Below are 18468 nucleotides of genomic sequence, written 5' to 3' on the forward strand. Positions count from 1 at the left end.
CATCCAAAATTTTGCTGGCAACTCCCTTTTGACGCAGACTGTACTGGTTCCCCCTTCTGTTTCACCTGGTCAGGGACAATCATCATAAGTTACCTCACAGATGGCTCTTGTCACACAAGACAAGAGATCTCTTATTTATCCATACTTGTTCACCCTTCAACTGACACTTTGGATGATGGGGTTTTGACTCCTTTCAGGCAGACATTTTCTGAGGATGTGCTTTGGGTTTTCCAGGAGACCAGAAAAGACACTACTAGAAAATCCTATGTAACTAAATGGAAGAAATGTTCTATTTTAGTGGCTCGAGAATGACCTTGGACCCTTTATTCTGTGGGTGTTCCTACAGTCCTTTGAGTTGCTCAGTTCTGATTTGGCATATTCATCTGTTACAGTTTGTCAGTCATTTCAGCTTGTCTGCCTCTGAATCCACCTTCTGTTTCTATTTTTGAAGTCATAATTTTTAAATGTCCTTCATACCAAGCCTCCAAGAAAGCCTATTCCTACTCCTCGGGGCTTTAATTGTGTTCTTGATTAATTGACTAAGTCCCCTTTTGAGCCTGTAGTTTCTTTTTCCCTGCAACATTGTACTTGGAAAACTGTATTGTTGGTGGCTTTTACTTCTGCCAAGAGGATCTCTGAACTTCAGGTACTCATGGAAGTTTCTCCGAGTTTTTTTTTTCTAAAGGCCAGGGTATCTCTTCATACTAATCCTTATTTTATGCCCACTGTGGCTAATGATTTGACCTTGAATCATTCCATTTATCTGAGTTTTTTTCCCTTTTCCACATAGTAGTAATGAGAGGATTTTTCACACATTGTTTTTATATAGACCGCTCACATATTACTTGGACAAGACAAAACGTATCAGGAAATCTTGGCAACTTTTTTGTTTCCTTTCATGGTAGGAAATTGGGTGTGGTGGTGTCTAAGCAATCTGCCTCTTCCTGGATTCTTAAGGCCATTTCATGCTGCTATTCTTTTCATGGCCAGCAGCTTTCTTTTGTTCGTGCTCATTCTACCATGGCACTGGCCTCTTGTTGGTTTTCTCAAGGGTTTGGATAGTAGATCTATCTTACAAGCTGCTACTTGGTCTTCTGTTCACACTTTTACTGAACATTACAAGTTGGATGTCATTTCCAGGAACAGGGTGGGTTTTTCCAGGGACTATCCTTCATGAGTTTGTGGAGGGCTGTTCTGTGCTTTCCTCCTCCCATACTTTCCAGTAGCTTTTGTACTGTCCCAAAAGTAAAGGATATTTCAACAGTGGAGAGTAAGAACATAGTACAGTTGTGTGAGATCTTACCATAATGGTAGATGTCCTAATTTTCACTGCTGCAGTATTCTGTCCCTTCCTCCTGCCCTCTTACTTTCCAAGGGATCTTCCTTGCATCCTTTTTCTTGATGTACTTGTTGCCTTTCTTTGAGGTTTCCTTGGTTTGTCTATGGCACATCAGTTCTGAGAATTGGGCATTTGTGTCACACATGTACCTTACACCTTGTATATAGGACATATGTCTGCCGTACTGTGTCTGGAAGGCATAAAGGCTTTGGTATGCTGGCCAGATGTTCAGCTGTCCTCAATAGGATGTCCATCAAATAAAGAATACTGCAACAATGAGAAATGAGACATCTACTGTTATGCTCTTACATGACTGCACTTTGCGATATTGTTATCCAACCTCTGCTGAACATCTCTGAAGGGTCAGAGGAGGAGCCTGAGGACTGTCCATTTCTGATGCTTGTTCCCTCTTCCTCAACCCCATTGGAGTCCAGCAAGGAGCATGCGATTTGCATGTCCACTGAGGCTGAGCAGATTTACTCTATGGATGAGAAGGGAGAACTGCCACGTATCAAATCCGAAGGGCCTAGGGGGATTCAGTAGATAGTTGTTAGGGAGGAAATTCCTGTTTCACTTATAGAAGTACAGCAGGCTTCAGAAACTCCAATGTGTTTAAAAAACAAAACAAAAAAAAAAAATAGAAGACTAGGAATGTGACTTTTGCTGCTGGAGACCTCCATAAAGAGTGGCAAGACTTCACTCGAGGTCTTTTAAAAGCCATTATGTCTTTAAAATCTCTGCAGGGTTTGTTACTACCATCTCTTGTTGATTTCCCTTCTACTCCCTCTGAAAAACCAAGAGATTCTGATTCCTCCATGAATGAGGATTTCGATTCTTGAGAATAATCTTTGGCTTATTTCTCCTAGATTCACTCACCTTTGACTTTGTGGTCTGATGAAGAGGATACTCTCCCTTGTCCCTCTGGTTGAGGAGCTTTCTTTTGTGATCACTCATTAAAATAATGGAACATTTTCATTGAGGAAAGTTCCCTGATAATGTCTGATCAGAAGCATTGATATGATATTTTACAGATTAATTCTTCTAGACCCTCTGCAGTTCCTCCTGCTTTGGAAGCTTTTGCGCTCACTTTTGTCTGCTTCCCAAGCCCTTGAGTCTCAGCCCCTGATCCTAAAAAAACAAACAAGTTCTATAAGGTTTCTGAGGCTTCAAAGTTTTTGTACAAGGCTCCATCCTTAGACCCTTCTGTGATAACCCTCTCTACTGACAAACCTACTAAACTGCTTGCTTTTCCAAGCTATTGCCTCAGAGAAGGATAGTAGAGCTACAGATAAGTATGGTAAGAAGGTGTATACCAAGGAGTATACGTCTGCTACCTTGGCTTTCATGGCCATCAATTACTAGATGCACATGACTAGGTACATGCTTGCTTTTCTTGCTAAACTGGGAGGGTGTGTTTGCTGACATGCCTGACTCTAAGACTTTAGCCCGTGCCTTGCTGGGTTCTCCTCCTCAAGTGGCTTGTCATGCCATCAAATGCAGTTATGATGCTGCTAATGCTCCCTCTAGGGCATCTGTGTCAGGGTCTGTCATTAGGAGGTTTTCTTGGATTAAGTTGCAATCTCTACCTGAGGGTGTGAAGGTGAAATTACTGGATTCTGCTATAGACACCCAAAATCTGTTTAGTTCTGATCTTTTTAAAGCTCTGCAAGATAAAGGGAAAGTCACGCACGATGTTAAATTTTTCTCTCACCTGTTTCTAATTATCAGAGGGATTACCTATCTAAGGCACTTTTTGTGTGTAAACATAATAAACCGCCTTTAACAGACAAATAGCCTACTAAAAGAGTTTTTTTTTTTTTTGAGAAATGTGGTCAAGATTCCAGGGGTCAGACATCTTCCTTCCCAGATAAGTCAGTTTCTATTTGACAATCATTTTCCTCTTCCCCTTTTACCATTTGGCACCACAGACTCTTGTGTTCTGTCAGTCATTCCCAATAATTATTTTTTGGTGTGGAAGTCTATTCCTCCCTTTTCAAAAGATTCCTCAATCCCCCTCCTTGCCAGTTGCATCATGTTCCTTTTCTTCCTGAAGACCTCTTGGTTGAAGGTACTGTTCAACCAGTGTCCCCTTGCAAGAGGGGCACAGGCTTTTACTCCAAGATGTTTTTGGTTTCGAGTAAGAAGGGTTCTTTGTGGACCCATTCTAGACCTCTCCTTTCTCTCTCTGAAAGTTCCTTCTTTCAAAATGCTGTCCAGTCCTTGTTTCCTCTGCTTCTTCCTCAGGCCTTTCTGGTACCTCTGGACCTGAAGGATGCATAGCTACATATTTCTATACAATCTCTTCAGTATTTATGATTCTCTGTTTTTTTTCTTACATTATCAGTTCTTTACTTTGCCTTTTGGCCAAGGGTTTTTACCAAATGTCTGGTCTTGGTCAAAATCTTTTGCAGACTGGATGGTGGTCACATTTTTCCCTAACTGAATAACTTTCCATTCAGGCCCCCTCTGCAGCAGCCTCTGTAGGATCTACAATTCACTATGTTACTTCTTCATTGTGGGCTTTACTCTAAATCTAAAAGTCAGTTTGGATGATTCTTCAGCACCAGATTTTTGTGGGGTAATGGATTCATATCCTTACTATAATGACTTTTCTTTCATCTCCCAAGGTCCACTCATTGACTTATCTTTCAGTCCCTACCTCCTTTGCAAGAGATTTTGGCAATAGTTTCGGAGAGCTTCAGGGTTCATTGTATCAACTATTCCAAAAGTTACTTTTGCCAGACTTTCCTTGGGGAAGGCAAGACAGGCACGAGAGAGAATTTTCTCAGAATCCAGCCCTTCAGTGTACCTTCCCCTAGTCAGTAGCTGTTTTACAGATCCTTCTGACCTGGCCTGGGGGGGGGGTTGTTACAAGGACATCAGGTTCAAGAGGGTCTGGTCTCCACTGGATGTGAAGGAGCATATCATCATCAAGGAAATGACAGCTGTTATCTTGGCTCTTGTCTCTGCATTACCTTTGGACTCCAGGACCACTCAATGTTTTTTTACAGGCAAATACCTCTCATGTGGTACATAAACAAGGGGTGGAACTAAGTTTTACTGTTTTTGCAGACTAGGCCTTATAGCATGGGATTTTGCTGTACACCATTAATTGATTTTTTTCAGGTGGTTTATATTCCCTCAGAAAACAATGATGTGGCAGAAGGTCTGAGCAGATTCAGGACAGAGCCTCATGAGTAGATGGTTCACAGAGAGGTGTTCCTGGACATTGTCCATCAGTGGGGTACTGATCGGGTAAATTTTTGCCTCCCCTCATAATAGACAGCTTCCTCAGTGGTGGTCCAGAGTGCCAAGTCATCTGACTTGGAAAGTGGACGCCATGTCTTTTACTTGGAGAGGGATGTTCCTATATGCATTTCCCCCTCTTTCTCTTTTGCTAGAGGTCCTACACAAGATCATGTGGGACAGGCCCAAAATCTTATTGGTGACTCCCTTTTGGCCCAGACAGCATTAGTTTTCAGTTTTTCATCTGGCCAGGGGCAGTCATCACAAGTTACTCCACAGGCTGGATCTGCTCACACAAGATAAGGTGTCTTTAATTCACCCTTATCTTCTCACCCTACAATTGACTCTGGGTGATTGGTGTTGAAAAGGAATCGAAACCCAGTTTTGAGGACATGCTTTGGGTTTTGCAACAGGTTTTTCTTCCTCTGGCTAAGGGTCTTCTTTTTCCTTCTTTCTCGATGTATACGTACCATCTTTCTTTTGCTGCTTATTTGCTGCTCCAGTTTTCCTTGTGCAATTCAGTTCTGAGGATTTGGCAATTATACATCATTTACATATTTGGATCTACTAGAGTCTATCAAGATACATTCAAACATCATGGTTTTGGGTGACTTATCTACCCATCCATTGACTGGGTAAATTACTCGTGCTCAAACTCACTTGCCCAAAGGTTCCTCAACTTCGTTAACTCCAGTGACCTGGGCCAGCTAGTTGACACCCCCACAAGGGGTGCCAGCATCCTGGATCTGGTGTTTACCAATGTGGGGACCACTGTATCACCCCGACTGTGAGGTCTTCCCCAGTTAGATCTAACCACGAATCAGTCTCCTTCAAAGTAACTATCACACCTGTCACCCCCCCCCCCCCCGGCAGCTAAACTAGAAAACTTCTCCAAAGCAAATTACAACTTCTTACAGGATGGTATAAATAGCTTCACTGCACCTACCCCCTCAGATGGAAGTGGCAGTTATGCCAAGTTCTACACCAATGCTTTATACAAACACCTGTATAACTGCATTGACTCTGCCGTACCTGATTGGTCCAAAACAAGCTCTTCAAGGAAGAGCAAACCTGCCTGGTGGGCAGCTACTTTTAGGCTTTACAATAACAGGAAGAAATTGCTATCTAAGAATAAGAGGGAGCAAGCCCTAAACTGGAAACACTCCCTCCTCAACTTAAACAAGCAAATAAGACTCTTGTGAGTCCTCCAAAGCAAACTACAAATCCAAATTAGCTTTCTCGACTAAGGACAGCCATAGGGCATTCTTTAGTTACATCTGGAGCCTAAAAAGGAAAGGCCTAGATTTGTGCCGAACTGCCTTTGGGCATAGTTAACCTGCTAACCAACATGTTCTGTGAAAACTTCACTCCCCTGTCCCCACCACACATACCCCTTGACATCCCTACCATCTGTCCTCTACCTTGTATCTCTAAAGAGCAGGTCATAAAACACCCTCTCTAAGGCCAAAAACATGGCATCTATGGGACCTGATAACATCCCAGGCTGTGTCCTACATGGGCTCCAACAAGAATTAGCAACACCACTGGGTACTTTTTTCAATCCTAGACTAAGCACTGGCTTCATCCCAGCTGAATGGAAAATGGCCACCGTTATCCCCTTGCACAAAGGTGATGCTTCCACTGATGCAGGAACTCCTATTAGCCTGACTAGCCTTATCTGCAAGGCCATGGAGCGAAACATCATGGACCTTGAAATTATAGGTAATCTCCAAACACTTGACCTTACTCAGTTTGGATTTGTCAAAGGGAGATCATGCCCTGGTGGACTTTGGGACAGTTGCCAAGGCCCTATACGAGGGGAAATCTGCATACAGCCCACTTAGACTTGGCCAAGGCTTTTGGCACAATTCCATACTCACTGCCAAACTCACCCAGTTAGGTATCAACCCTGGTATCTTTAGATGGGTCATTAATTGGCTCTCTGATATAACCTGTATAGTCAAAACAGGGGAATCCACATCCAACAGTAGACCTGTAACCAGTGGCGTTCCCACAGGGTTCAGTCCTGGGACCTCTACTCTTTGAAATCTATTTCTCTGAAATACAAGCTAAAGCTAAAGGTCTGTGACTGACAAAGCTTGCTGATGACTGTAAACTGGGAGCAGTCATAAAATCTCCAAATGATGTGAGCATCCTACAAGAAGGTCTTATACAAATGACTAGTGTCAAAGTTATGGCCTTAAACTCAATGCAAAAAATGTATTATCCCATTCAGTAAGAGCAGTATTCCTGCTAACTGACACATCAATAATAACACCCTAAATTCTCACTCAGTGGTGAGAGACCTGGGCACACAGCTTGACAGCGACCTTACCTTTGATCTCCACAGGTGGTAAGAAGGGCATTCTGCATTGCTTATCTCATAAGTAAGGGCATTGCCTCCAGAAAAAGTTATGATCTCCCTGTGCTCTTCCCTCATTGGTCCAATAATTGAATACAATGCCCCTTTTAGTATGTACCTTTCCAAGCATCTGCAGCAATTGGAGTGACCACAAAGGTTCCTCACAAGGAAAATTCAAGGTCTTTAGCATCTGTCCTAAGTGGATCGTCTGAAATCACTGTTAATTTATTCTGTTTCATACAGACTACTCAGAGGTGATCTCTGCCTTGCTTGTAAGGCAATCTTTGACCCTGCTTTATTGGAAGTGCTGCATATCTGCAAGTCAAATAGTACATGGGTTACTGACTCTAAAGACCTTAACCTGGTATGTGACATTTAATAGAACCTGCTGGAGGGACAGATTTGTCTCCCAGAGGTTACCACATCTTTGGAACAAATTCCCACTTCATATCAAACAGAATACCTCATTGGCCCTCTTCAAACGCAATCTAGACGGTTGGATGGGTAACAGTAAATTCACCCCAGGGTTCCACCTGTATCCCTCTTGGACAGGGGTAATAGGTGCAAATCATGGAAATAAGGGTAGGACTTGGCTAGTCTTGTAAGGGCCCCAGGGCCATTAGCCTAGGAACCTATGATCCTATACCCTGTCTCGTATAGAACTAAAATTTAAGTCAAAATCAGAGACAGATGAGATGTATGCTCCTATGATATGCAGATCAGTGATGGGCACTCGGTTCTGTTCTGTCTACCACCTGAGTCACCAATGGGTTTCAGTTTTGACTTTATTCTTATGTCATAGAACGGCTATGGCAGTTTTACAGTTTGGAATTGTGTATCATATTTCTTGGGATAGTATATCCATTTTTGCTTCTTTACATGGTTTGAGTACAGTTATGAGTCTGGATTTTTTTATATCCAAGCCTGGTTATTTATAAGGAAACTCTACAAAGAACGGTCATGGTGTAGTAGGTTTTGAGGTACTGCTTCCATTTTCGGGAAGGTCTTTTGGTACATTTAGGGAAAGAGTTGAGACTGTAAGAGAGCATATTTCCACAGATATCAAAAGAAGGTAAATTGTTTGGAATTGAGGCTCACAAGAACTTTTCATGCCAGGTACATAACCAAGAGGATATCTATTTGGACTCACAAGGGTCCTTCTTGAACGTAGTGTATAGCACAGTAGGGTATATTGAAATGGGAATGAGACATTTTCATTTGTTACTAAACTATGATGTATGTATTACATACATATATTTACTTGTATATGTATTTTTTGTAGGTCAGGTGGATGATCCTAAAAGATGTGGATCCCCAGTAATGGAAAATTCAGCACAGTCTATTTGTGCTTTATCCTCTGTGGAGTTTGGCCCGAACATAAAAGAGCTTGAGAGAATTACCCGAGCAATAGAAGCTGTGAAAACTGAAGTAAAACAAAACCAAAAGAAACTTTCTGATTACCGTATTTTACTGCAGAATAACCCAAGTACTGCAGTGATCACTGAAAAAACTGAACAGGTTGTTTCAGGGCAAGATACAGGTTTTGAAGAAAATTTACCAGAATTGTCATCTGATTCCAATAGTATGACTCGTTCTTCACTGTCTGGTGCAAAATATATTCTCGAGCACAGTATGCCACTAACTGACCTTGAATATGATCCACTGCTGAATTATTCAGCAGAGTTATTGAATGCAGAAACTCAAAATGAAACTGAGAAGCAAGTGTGCAAGAACACAGCTGAGTGCATTAATGAAAATGAGCATGTATCTTCTTGCAAAACAAAAATGACAGGTAATTCTGCTAACGAGTTCCATGATTCAGACGAAGATGTTCTTGTCATTGATGCCCCACCTTTAGAAGATACTCGCAGAAAGTATCGAAAGCGAGCCTGTGATATGTACAAAAAAGGAGCTAGTTCAGAAGTACCAGAAAAGAAGGCTCTGCATGAGACTGATGCTCCAGATAGTTGTTTGAAGGATACAGGTGAATACAAACAGCTATCTGCACCCTATAGAAGTTCTCCGTCAAAGAGTCCTATTATTCAAGACTGTTCAAATGCAAGTCTGAAAGCAGAACTTGGAGCTGCCACAGATAAAAGCACAGGCAGCAGTTCATTGACCGTGGATATTTCTCATGATTCCTTAGCCAGTTTGAAAGTGAACAGTGAGGAATGTTTGAGAATACCAGCTTTGCAAAAACAAGCACAGGAGGCACACATTTCTGAAGGGAGAGTCACAAGTGGTTTGTCACGTGAACACTGTAGTCAAAATAACCGAGTTGCACTGCACTTAAAAGGTTTTACAGAACCATCACTAATTCCCGTGTCCTATAAGTCTGTTAAACCTGAGCAAGTGGTAGTGAAAGAAATGAAAGAGATTGCTGATAAACAATATAATGCAACTAAAAAGTTCAGCCAGACCTATACAGATACTGCAGCCTCAAGAAAAGAAGCACCTAATACCAAAGGATCTAATCTGCATCAGCCAAAAATTGAAAGAATTCAGAAAATACAGCCTGACTTGGGTAAGACAGCAAAGGACCATAGTAAAAAAGATCATTCAGATGCAGGAAGCAAAGTTACTGAAATTATTGTGTTGGATGACTCCTCTGAATCCGAAAGTAGTGAGGAAGATGCAGAGCTGTCTGATTCGGATCCAATGGAGGAGTGCCTTAGAATTTTTAATGAATTTAACAGAAGTAATAAACAGCAACAAAATAAAGGTACAGTACAGGTATGAAACTTTCTCTCTCAGCAGATGCATTATAACAATACAAAACTGTTTATTGTGCAGCATCTGTAGCAATCTTGTGACCATAATCCATTAACCATGTAATTAGCTGATCTGATGATTTCATTCTTCCTCAATATATGGGTTACGGATCTGACCTCAGATCAGACTCTGCCAGATTCCACAGACTTCAGATCCAACTCTTGAGCTCTTCCGTCTACTCATTTTGCCTTCGCCCATCCTCAGTACCTCAGATCCCATTTGCCGCCATCTCACATGGATGTGGATCCTCTGAGTGTATTTCAAGCCTTTTCTGGTTTGTTTTCCTGCAAAACCTCTTTTTTTCAACCTTTTTCTCAATTACTTTATTATATTCCTCTCAGTTTTTCCGTTTTTCTTATCTGCCTCAGTAAGGTGATTTCTTGCATACTATTACTATCCTTTCTTATCTCTTTCTGTCTCTTTCTTACCCAGTTTGACAGGGTATTCTTTACTGCCATTGTTGGTAGTCTTTTACTGTACTCTTATTCTAGTCCGTTACAAAAATATACATTTCATATCTATTGTTTTCTTCATTGTTGTTAAAGTACTATGGCTGAAAAGCCTACAGGGTTTAAAAATACACTTCCTGTGTGCATAAAATTCCAAATTCAGATGCCCACAGTAAGTGCATTTATTGTTAAGGGGCAACACATCTGGGTAAGAACTGTAGCATTTGTGCTACTTTTAACTCAAGGGCTATTGCAGATGGGAGGAATAAGTTAGTTCTCAAAGGGGTTATTACCTCCTCTGGGGATCAACCCCCCAGCAAATCATCCAAGGCTCCATCAGAGCATGGAAAGTGATTTCCTTCAAAGTCACCAAAGACTACTTTGTCCTTGGAGCCTCCACAAAAATACGGAGATCAGGTCTGATGAAGAGAAAAACTTTGGATCCCAAGTCTTCAGATCCGATAGTTATTTCAGGCAGTCCTACTCTTTAACCTGTGAATCCAAAGCCATCAGCTCCAACTTTTGGTATGGCTCATACTCTGAGTACTCACTCACCCAAGTTTGTTGTTGACCCCATTTCTCCACTGCTCCATTCTCCCCTCATACAAACTCCGAGGAAACTCTCCAGACCTTGGTCTACTACCTCATCTGTCCGGTCCACCAGGAGTCCTTCTAAAGCTGAAGTGAAGTGGATAAGATGATGAGAAAGTTCCTTAGAGCTCTGATCCAGATGGAGGTTGTACCATTTCAGTCTCTCATTAGATCCATGAGCCTTCTTCCACCTCCCATGCAGTTGCATACAGACCTCTTCTGACTTGTCCTTCAGTTTCGGAGTCTCAGGATCCAAGAGTTCCGAGAGTATAAGTATCATAGCCGAAGAGAATAATATTTTTGATCCCGATGGGTTCCCCTCATTAGTTCTTCTCCTGTTCCCTTAGATCAGGATAAGTCTCTAAGTGTACATGTCTGATCTGTGGGGCCAGTATCTACTTTGATGTCAGAGCCTTCCTTCCCCGTCAGAGCCTCTGCTCTAGATTGCTTGGGTCCAGCTCCCTTCTTGAGGCATGTATTTGGACAAATTCATGGTTTACTTGCCCAGGTGTGACCGGCCATGGCTTCTCCTGGTCCATTGGCCTTTGAGGTTGTGGAGAGGTTGTTCTGTCATGCAGGAGATCATCTCTCATATGCCTTTGGATCCTACAATTTTCCCTCTATGGTTCCGAGCTCTGATCCCATCAGACCTACTCCACAAGGACAACCAGTACCAACTAGCATCCAGACAATTCCCATAGAGGAACTACCCATCTCTTTGGACACCTCCCAAGAGTATCCTGCTGAGGAGTTTCACTGAGAGAAGATGTAAAAGGAGGCATAAAGATTTCCACTTGGAATATCTCACCGAGGATACTGACTTCAAAGGGGAAGGGTCCACCAGATCACTACCGTCACTCTTCGTATATGCATTAAGAAGACGTTGAGGCTTGGGTGTTCGTTTAAGTTGTTTATTGTATACAAATACATCAGGATGAATGGCAGGAACATTAAACTTAAACTGACGGACTACGTACTTGCGTTCTCAAACTCTGGCTGCCCACTCAAAATGGCACTTTTGCTTGTGCGTGCTCAGTACTTACATGCATGTGCTGACTCACTGGAATGCTTCTGCTTCTTAAAGGTATATCACACACACTGATGTACATCCTCCCGCTTTACTGAGCTGTCTCATATAAACAACAGCATTTGAATAGGCGTGCAATTATACATACACTAATAAAGAAAAACAGTCCTGTCCAGGTTGCCATGTATCTGGAAGTGGGTTGCGAGATACGACCTGGTTTTGTGACATAATAAGGCTGAGTTCAGCAACAGGGATAGTCACTGGGGAATGTTCTGCTTGAGAAGTTTCAGGGATTTACTCAGGAATGGGGGATTATAGAACTCTGGAACTGGAACATTGGACAAGTCACTCTGAGAACTAGTGTTTTTGTCACAGGCAAGATGCTGTAACACTGGTTCGGAGACTGGTAACAAATGCTTCTGATTTTGTCTGCATTTCATTCCCTGTGATTCCACAATGTAAGATCTTGGCTCTTGACACAAACTATTCACAAATCTGATGCGATCAAAACCTTTTGATGTCTGCATCTTCCCTTTTTCCAATGAACTGAGTGGTTTGCTGCTTTTATCATAGTAATACTTCTGGGACAAATGCTTCTTCAACAGTTGGGCTTTTACTGCTTTGTTGTTGTTAGCACATGGAACCAATAAATTACTGCTGATTGGTAATGTGGTTCTGGTTTGTCTCAACATAAGTCTGTGAGCAGGTGAACAAAGATGATTATCGTGAGGAATGTTTCTGAGATTTAACAAGTTGAGAAAAACATCAGTATTGTCATGTCAGGATTTCTCTACCAGCTGTTTTGTACTGTGAACTGCATGCTCAGCCAAGCCGTTTGACTGAGGGCATTCAGGACTACTCGTGATATGAACAAGTCCCATGTTTCTGCAAATCTCTTGAACTGCTGACTTGTAAACTGTGCACCATTGTCAGAAATGACTCTCTACAGACTGCCATGGACAGAAAAATGTCACTACAGCTTAGTAATGACAGTATTGGAATTTTGGTTGGGAAATAGGTCAGTCTCAAACCAATTTGAATAAGAGTCTACTATCACCAAATAATGTTGACCATTCCATTCAAAGATATCTGTGGCTACTGTCGATCAAGGTAGTTCAGGAATCTGGCTTAACTGAAGTGGTTCTTTTTGTTGATGCGGCTTTGTACTATTACATACCGAACAAGATGAAAGTACTTTTCTCAATATCTCTTGACATAAAAGCCCAAAATACTACACCTCTCACCCTTCTTTTGGTAGAATGAGTTCCTGGGTGGCCACAGTGTAAGATCTTAATATACTCTTGTTGCAAGTATTTTGGAGCAATCACCTTAGAACCTTTCATGATGATACCATTGTCTGACCAAATCTCAACTCTGTATGCAAAATAAGGTTGCACTTGTGGTAAACAAGATTGCTTTGATGGCCATCCTGGACTGATAGAGGTTTAGCTTCTGGAGAACTGGATCTGAAGCTGTGAGTTCTGAGCTCAAGATGGGTGGAAGAAACATTTCTCACTTCCATGATTTCAAAATCAAGCTGCTCATTGTTATGCTGTTCTGTGTTTTTTCTGGGTGATATGGATAAAGTATCAATAAGATGAAGAAGTTTGCCTTTTGTGTAAACAAGACTGAGATTGTACTTCTGCAATTTGAGCATCATATGTTGCAGTCTAGTTGGTGCTGTATGCATAAGCTTTCTCAAAATAGTAACTAAAGTTTGGTGATCAGTTTTTATCTGGATAGGTTGACCATAAATAAAATCATGGAACTTTGAACATGCAAACACAAGTGCCAAGAGCTCTTTCTCAATCTGGGCATACTGCATCTTGGTTTGGGTAAGAGTTCTCGATGCATAGGCTTACTAGTCTACCCTCTTGAAGAATGACTGCAACTAGACCAAATTTAGAAGCATCACAGGAAAGAGTAACTGGTTTGTGAGCACCATAGTAGCTGAGAGTTGGAGGGTTAGCAATTTTCTGTTTCAGGGCATGAAATATTCTTTGGTGCTGTTCTGACCATGATCAAATTTCATCTTTGCGTGTCAGCTCTCTGAGCGGTGCGGAAAGTTGGCTTAAATTTGGAATGAACTTGCCTAGATAGATGATGCCAAGAAAATGTAGGGCTTGGGCATTGTCTGGAATCTTGAATTGCTGTTTGCTTAGATGAATCTGGTTGTAAGCCTAAACTGGTAAACAAGTGACCAACATAAGTAACTTCTCATAGCCTGAACTTGCACTTCTGAGGATTCAGCTTAAGATTCACTTCACATGCTCTTTCCAGAACGTTCCTGGGTTTCTGTCTTGTTCGACTTCAAAATTACCTCCTACTAGAATGTCATCTACTATAATAGCAGATGGATAGCCCGAAAAAATTTGCTCCATTGCACGCTGAAAGACTTCACTGGCAGAATTTATTCCAAATGGTATTCTCAGAAATCTGTATCTTCCAAATGGCATACTGAATGTGGTCAACAATGAAGATTTTTGGTCAAGCAAAATTTGCCAAAATGAACTCTGCATCTAAGACAGAAACAGTGCCATTTGGCATGAGGGAAGCCTCTTCAACTGTGCACATTGGATGATGAGACCTTTTTAATGCTTTGTTCAGTTCTCTTGGATCATTACATATTCTGATATCGTCTGAGCTTTTCTTATGAGCTACTACCATGGAACAATATCCATTCAGTAGATTCTTCTACTGTACAAATTACTCATAGCTGCACTATTCTGTCTAGCTCTGGTTTGACTCTGTTCTGCATAGCTACTGGAACTTTCCATGCTGGTGTGACAACTGGACTGAGTAGGTAACTGGTAGTTTGTCTGCAAAAATATAAGCATACTCAGAAAAAGTTTGGGTGAAATTTGAACTGTTGTCATGCACTCAGTCCCATTTTCAAACTGTCTCTGAGGCCTAATAATGACTGCATGTGTCTGTTGACTACAAGAAATTGCAAGTCATAGCTGTTCCCAGCAGAGTAACATGAAAGCACTACTGAGCCCTCTGTTTGAATCTGTTCACCACCATAAGCAGCAAGCTTCGCGCACAATGTCATATCAAATTGTTCTGCAGCTTTTATTCTAGCAAATGTTTCTGCTGACATAACATTGCACTTTGAGCCAATATTTACCTGGAGCTCTACAGAACTGTCATTAATCCAAACAGTACAAAAGATCTCATTTGTTGCCCACAAATCTACTGCATTGACTGTTTCACCAAGTACAGACACACCATCAACATAAAAAGGAGGGTCGCATCTTTCTAATTGATCAACTTGCCTCTTAAAATGCCCTCTTTTAATAGAAGAATGTACCTTATTTTATTTACAAAATCTTTGCAAATTATTCCACTTATTGCAAGAATGACACTGCTGACCTAAAGCTAAGCACTTTTCTCTTTTGGGTTCATGATTTCCACTACAGTTACAACAGTTGACTATAAAGCTGGGTGGGGGGCACATATTTTGACTTTACTGATTCACCCTTATGCTTCACTAAGTATGCTCTGGAATTTACTGGAAAGACTCAGGGTCTCCCAGGGACTGTTACAGGACCTGCAGTAGCTGCCATGTACTTGGGCCTGTTTCCTTTAACCACTTGCTGCATGGTATCAAAATGAGTTTTATCATTGTGCCTTCCACAGCTATTCTCATTTGTAAGCATACTTGTGTGCTTTTCTGTAAGCTCATATATCTGGCAAATCTGAGACTTGGGTGTTCGTTTAAGTAGTTTATTGTGTACAAATACATCAGGATGAATGGCAGGAACATTAAACTTTACCTAACTGCCTACTTGCATGCTCACACTCTGGTTGCCAACTCAAAATGGTCGCATGTGCTGAGTAATTGTATGCATATGCTGAGTCACTGGAAAGCTTCTTAAAGGTATATCACACACACTGATCTAAAACTACCTGATGATGTCGCATTTGGAGACATTTTGGATGGAGATCCTTAAGCAGAAAAGTGTCTGGTCCTCAGATAATCCTTCTCCTGAGGAGTCAGTATTCCTGGAAGCTTTTGATGTTGGCTCATCTATGTCTTGGGTGACTCCCCTAGCTGATGAACTTATCAACCTAGTCTCTCACTGGGCATAGAAGGAACCAGATTCTGCTGCACCATTCGCATGTTGTCCAGACAAGATTTTAGCTCCTGCAAAAGATAAACACCACTAGAGGAAAGGAATGGTTGTGGTGGCAGCCTCCAAGAAGGAGCTAGCAGAACAGAGTTCCTCTGTCCACTCTCCTTACAAGAGAGTCCAGGGTGATGGACAGATTTAGAAAGTGTATGTTTGCTTCAGTGACCTTTGCCTTGAAGTCCTTGAACTATTTGTTTCGCTTTACACGGCTGCAGAGGGATTTGAGCAAGGAACTCTCAAAATCTCTCTGAGTCCTTGTCTGCAGAGGATTATAAAATATCATCCTCGCAGGTGGCTGCTCTTATTTCCATTGCATACATGAATTGATTTCTCATGTAGCAGAAGGTACCTCATGGGCTGCCGGTTCAGGCATTGCCATAAGGATACATCCTTGGATGCAGTTATGAGATTTTGTGGAGCATTTCAGGTCTTTTTATTAATGCTCCTTTTGATGTAATATCATTGTTTAGCCCTTCTGTGAAAGAAATGCTTTCCTGCAGTGAACAGAAAGGAAAGACCCTGCCTATCATACGGATTTGCTTTTCTATCCCTCAACAATCCTTTTCAAGGAGTCAGAGTAGTTGAGAAAATGTGGGTTTTTAAATTCCAGGAATCTTTCCAGGATTCATGCAGAGAGAATTTTCTCAGAGGCAGAGGAAGGAAGTTCAAATTTTAGAATCCTTCCTCACAGCAGTGGAGGCCTGCAAAATCAGGATTTCTGAAATTACTTTCCATAGACCTTTTCAGCGATCCTGACTGCTCACCTCTGAAGGCAGTCAAGGACACTTGTCCTTGCACCCTGATGCCTGGGCTGCTCTAACAAATGATCTTTGGGTGCTAAAAATAATATCTAGAGATTGTTAAACCTTTTTCCCCAAGTTTCCACTTCCAAAAGGAGAAACCTTTGCGATGTCCCACCTAGTTTGAGAGAAGCTGCAGCTTAAGAAATTCAATAGCTGCTGGACAAAAGTCATCCAGGATGCCCCACCAGACTACAGAGGAATTGGAACTTACTTGAGGGTGGTGTTAGTGCAAAAATGACAATAATCTGAACCAATATGTGAAAAAATCAAAAGTTTTGAATGGTCACAGTTCAGTCCATTCTACCTCCTTTTTTTTTTTTTTTTTTTTTACACAAGGATGAATGGATGTGCTCAGTTGATCGTGATGCGTGCTATCACAGAAAAATAAATAGATGCTCTTTAAGACACTTGTACTTTTTGTTGGAGCCATTTGGATAACATTTTCATAGGTCACCCCTTTGTTTTGTCTCAGTGGCCATGGACACCTCCAACTAGGGTGGGGAGGCAATTTTTGGGAAGGATGGTCGAAGGCATGTGGTCCCCCCAAGAGAATTCACACATCAGTGTCCTAGAGATAAGAGCAGTCCTAACAATGCAGGCATTTCAAAGTGATCTGTCTCTGGTGACCATTGCGATTCAAACCAACAACACATCTGTGGTCTGGTATATCAACAAACAAGGGGGAACTCAATTTTACCCTCTCTGCCAAGAATCTATGAGTGTGGCAATGGGCGATCTCTTCCAATTGCTTTCTAGGGTCAAAGCATATTCCAGGAAATCAAGTGTACTAGCGGACAAACTCAGCAGGTCCATTATGATGCTTCACAAATGGTTTCAGTCAGTAGTGGAGAGAATTTTCTGTCATTGGGGCTAACCTTGCTATGATTTTTTTTTGCTTCTCCCCACAACAACAAATGCAACAGGTACTTTGCCCTGATCCCCCCTCAGGGAGTTTCACTGAGAGATGCTCTAGTCCATGTGTGGCCTTCAAGTGTCCTTTACACCAATCCCCCAGTACCTCTGATTCCAAACGTTTCATAAGCCAGTCGGCTGAAGTGCTTGGTTATTCTCCCTGCCCCCTTTTGGCCTTGCTAGATGTGGTTCCCTTTCCTTTCGTCTCATCTTCATTATCCTGCATGGACACTGCACCTCAGTCCAGACCTTTTGTCACAGATCCCTCCGAGATGAAACATCCCAATATCCCAGCCGTCAAACTAACCACAAAAAGTGGAACTTTGAATAGGCTAAATGTCCCCAGTTCCATTAATAGCTAGAAAGCCCAGGCTTTCTTCCCTGGTTCATGATATATTTTTGCCCTCACAGAAAGATTCCACTAAGAGTATTTACAAGAGTGAATGGAAAAGATTCTCAATTTGGGCAATGAAAAATGATCCTTTTACTGTCCCTATTTCTTCTGTGCTGGAGTTTTTAGCTTCTGTTTTTAAACAGGGTGCTAGATTTTCCACAATCCTTCTTTCCTACCAAAAGTGGCTTCTGAATCAAGTATAAATCAAACCATTCATTTACCCGCTTTCTTCCCAAAATTCTTGAAAGGAGAATGCATGCTACATGCTACAAGGCTGGCACAGTGGTGAAGTGGTAGCATTGTCACTTCACAGCAAGAGTTCTCTGGATCGATTCTCGGCTTGGGTGTCTTCTGTGTGGAGTCTGCATGTCCTCCCTGCATTCTTGTGGGTTCCCTCTGAATGCTTCGGTTTGCTCCCACGTTAAAAAAAAATGTGTCTA

At 41.7% G+C, this 18468-nt stretch overlaps 1 protein-coding gene across 1 annotated transcript in view; it reads left to right on the forward strand.

Annotated features, from left to right (window-relative positions):
- LOC122793438 (RNA exonuclease 1 homolog) overlaps positions 1-18468 on the forward strand; it is a 1054392-nt gene that overhangs the window by 52086 nt on the left and 983838 nt on the right. The window contains exon 3 of the mRNA XM_044061436.1: positions 8230-9680. Coding sequence (XP_043917371.1) covers positions 8230-9680 — 1451 coding nt within the window. The remainder of the gene's footprint in view (positions 1-8229; positions 9681-18468) is intronic.

Source organism: Protopterus annectens, chromosome 2.part0, assembly GCF_019279795.1.
Source record: "Protopterus annectens isolate FY-2018-M chromosome 2.part0, PAN1.0, whole genome shotgun sequence".
Classification (NCBI taxonomy): Eukaryota; Metazoa; Chordata; order Ceratodontiformes; family Protopteridae; genus Protopterus; species Protopterus annectens.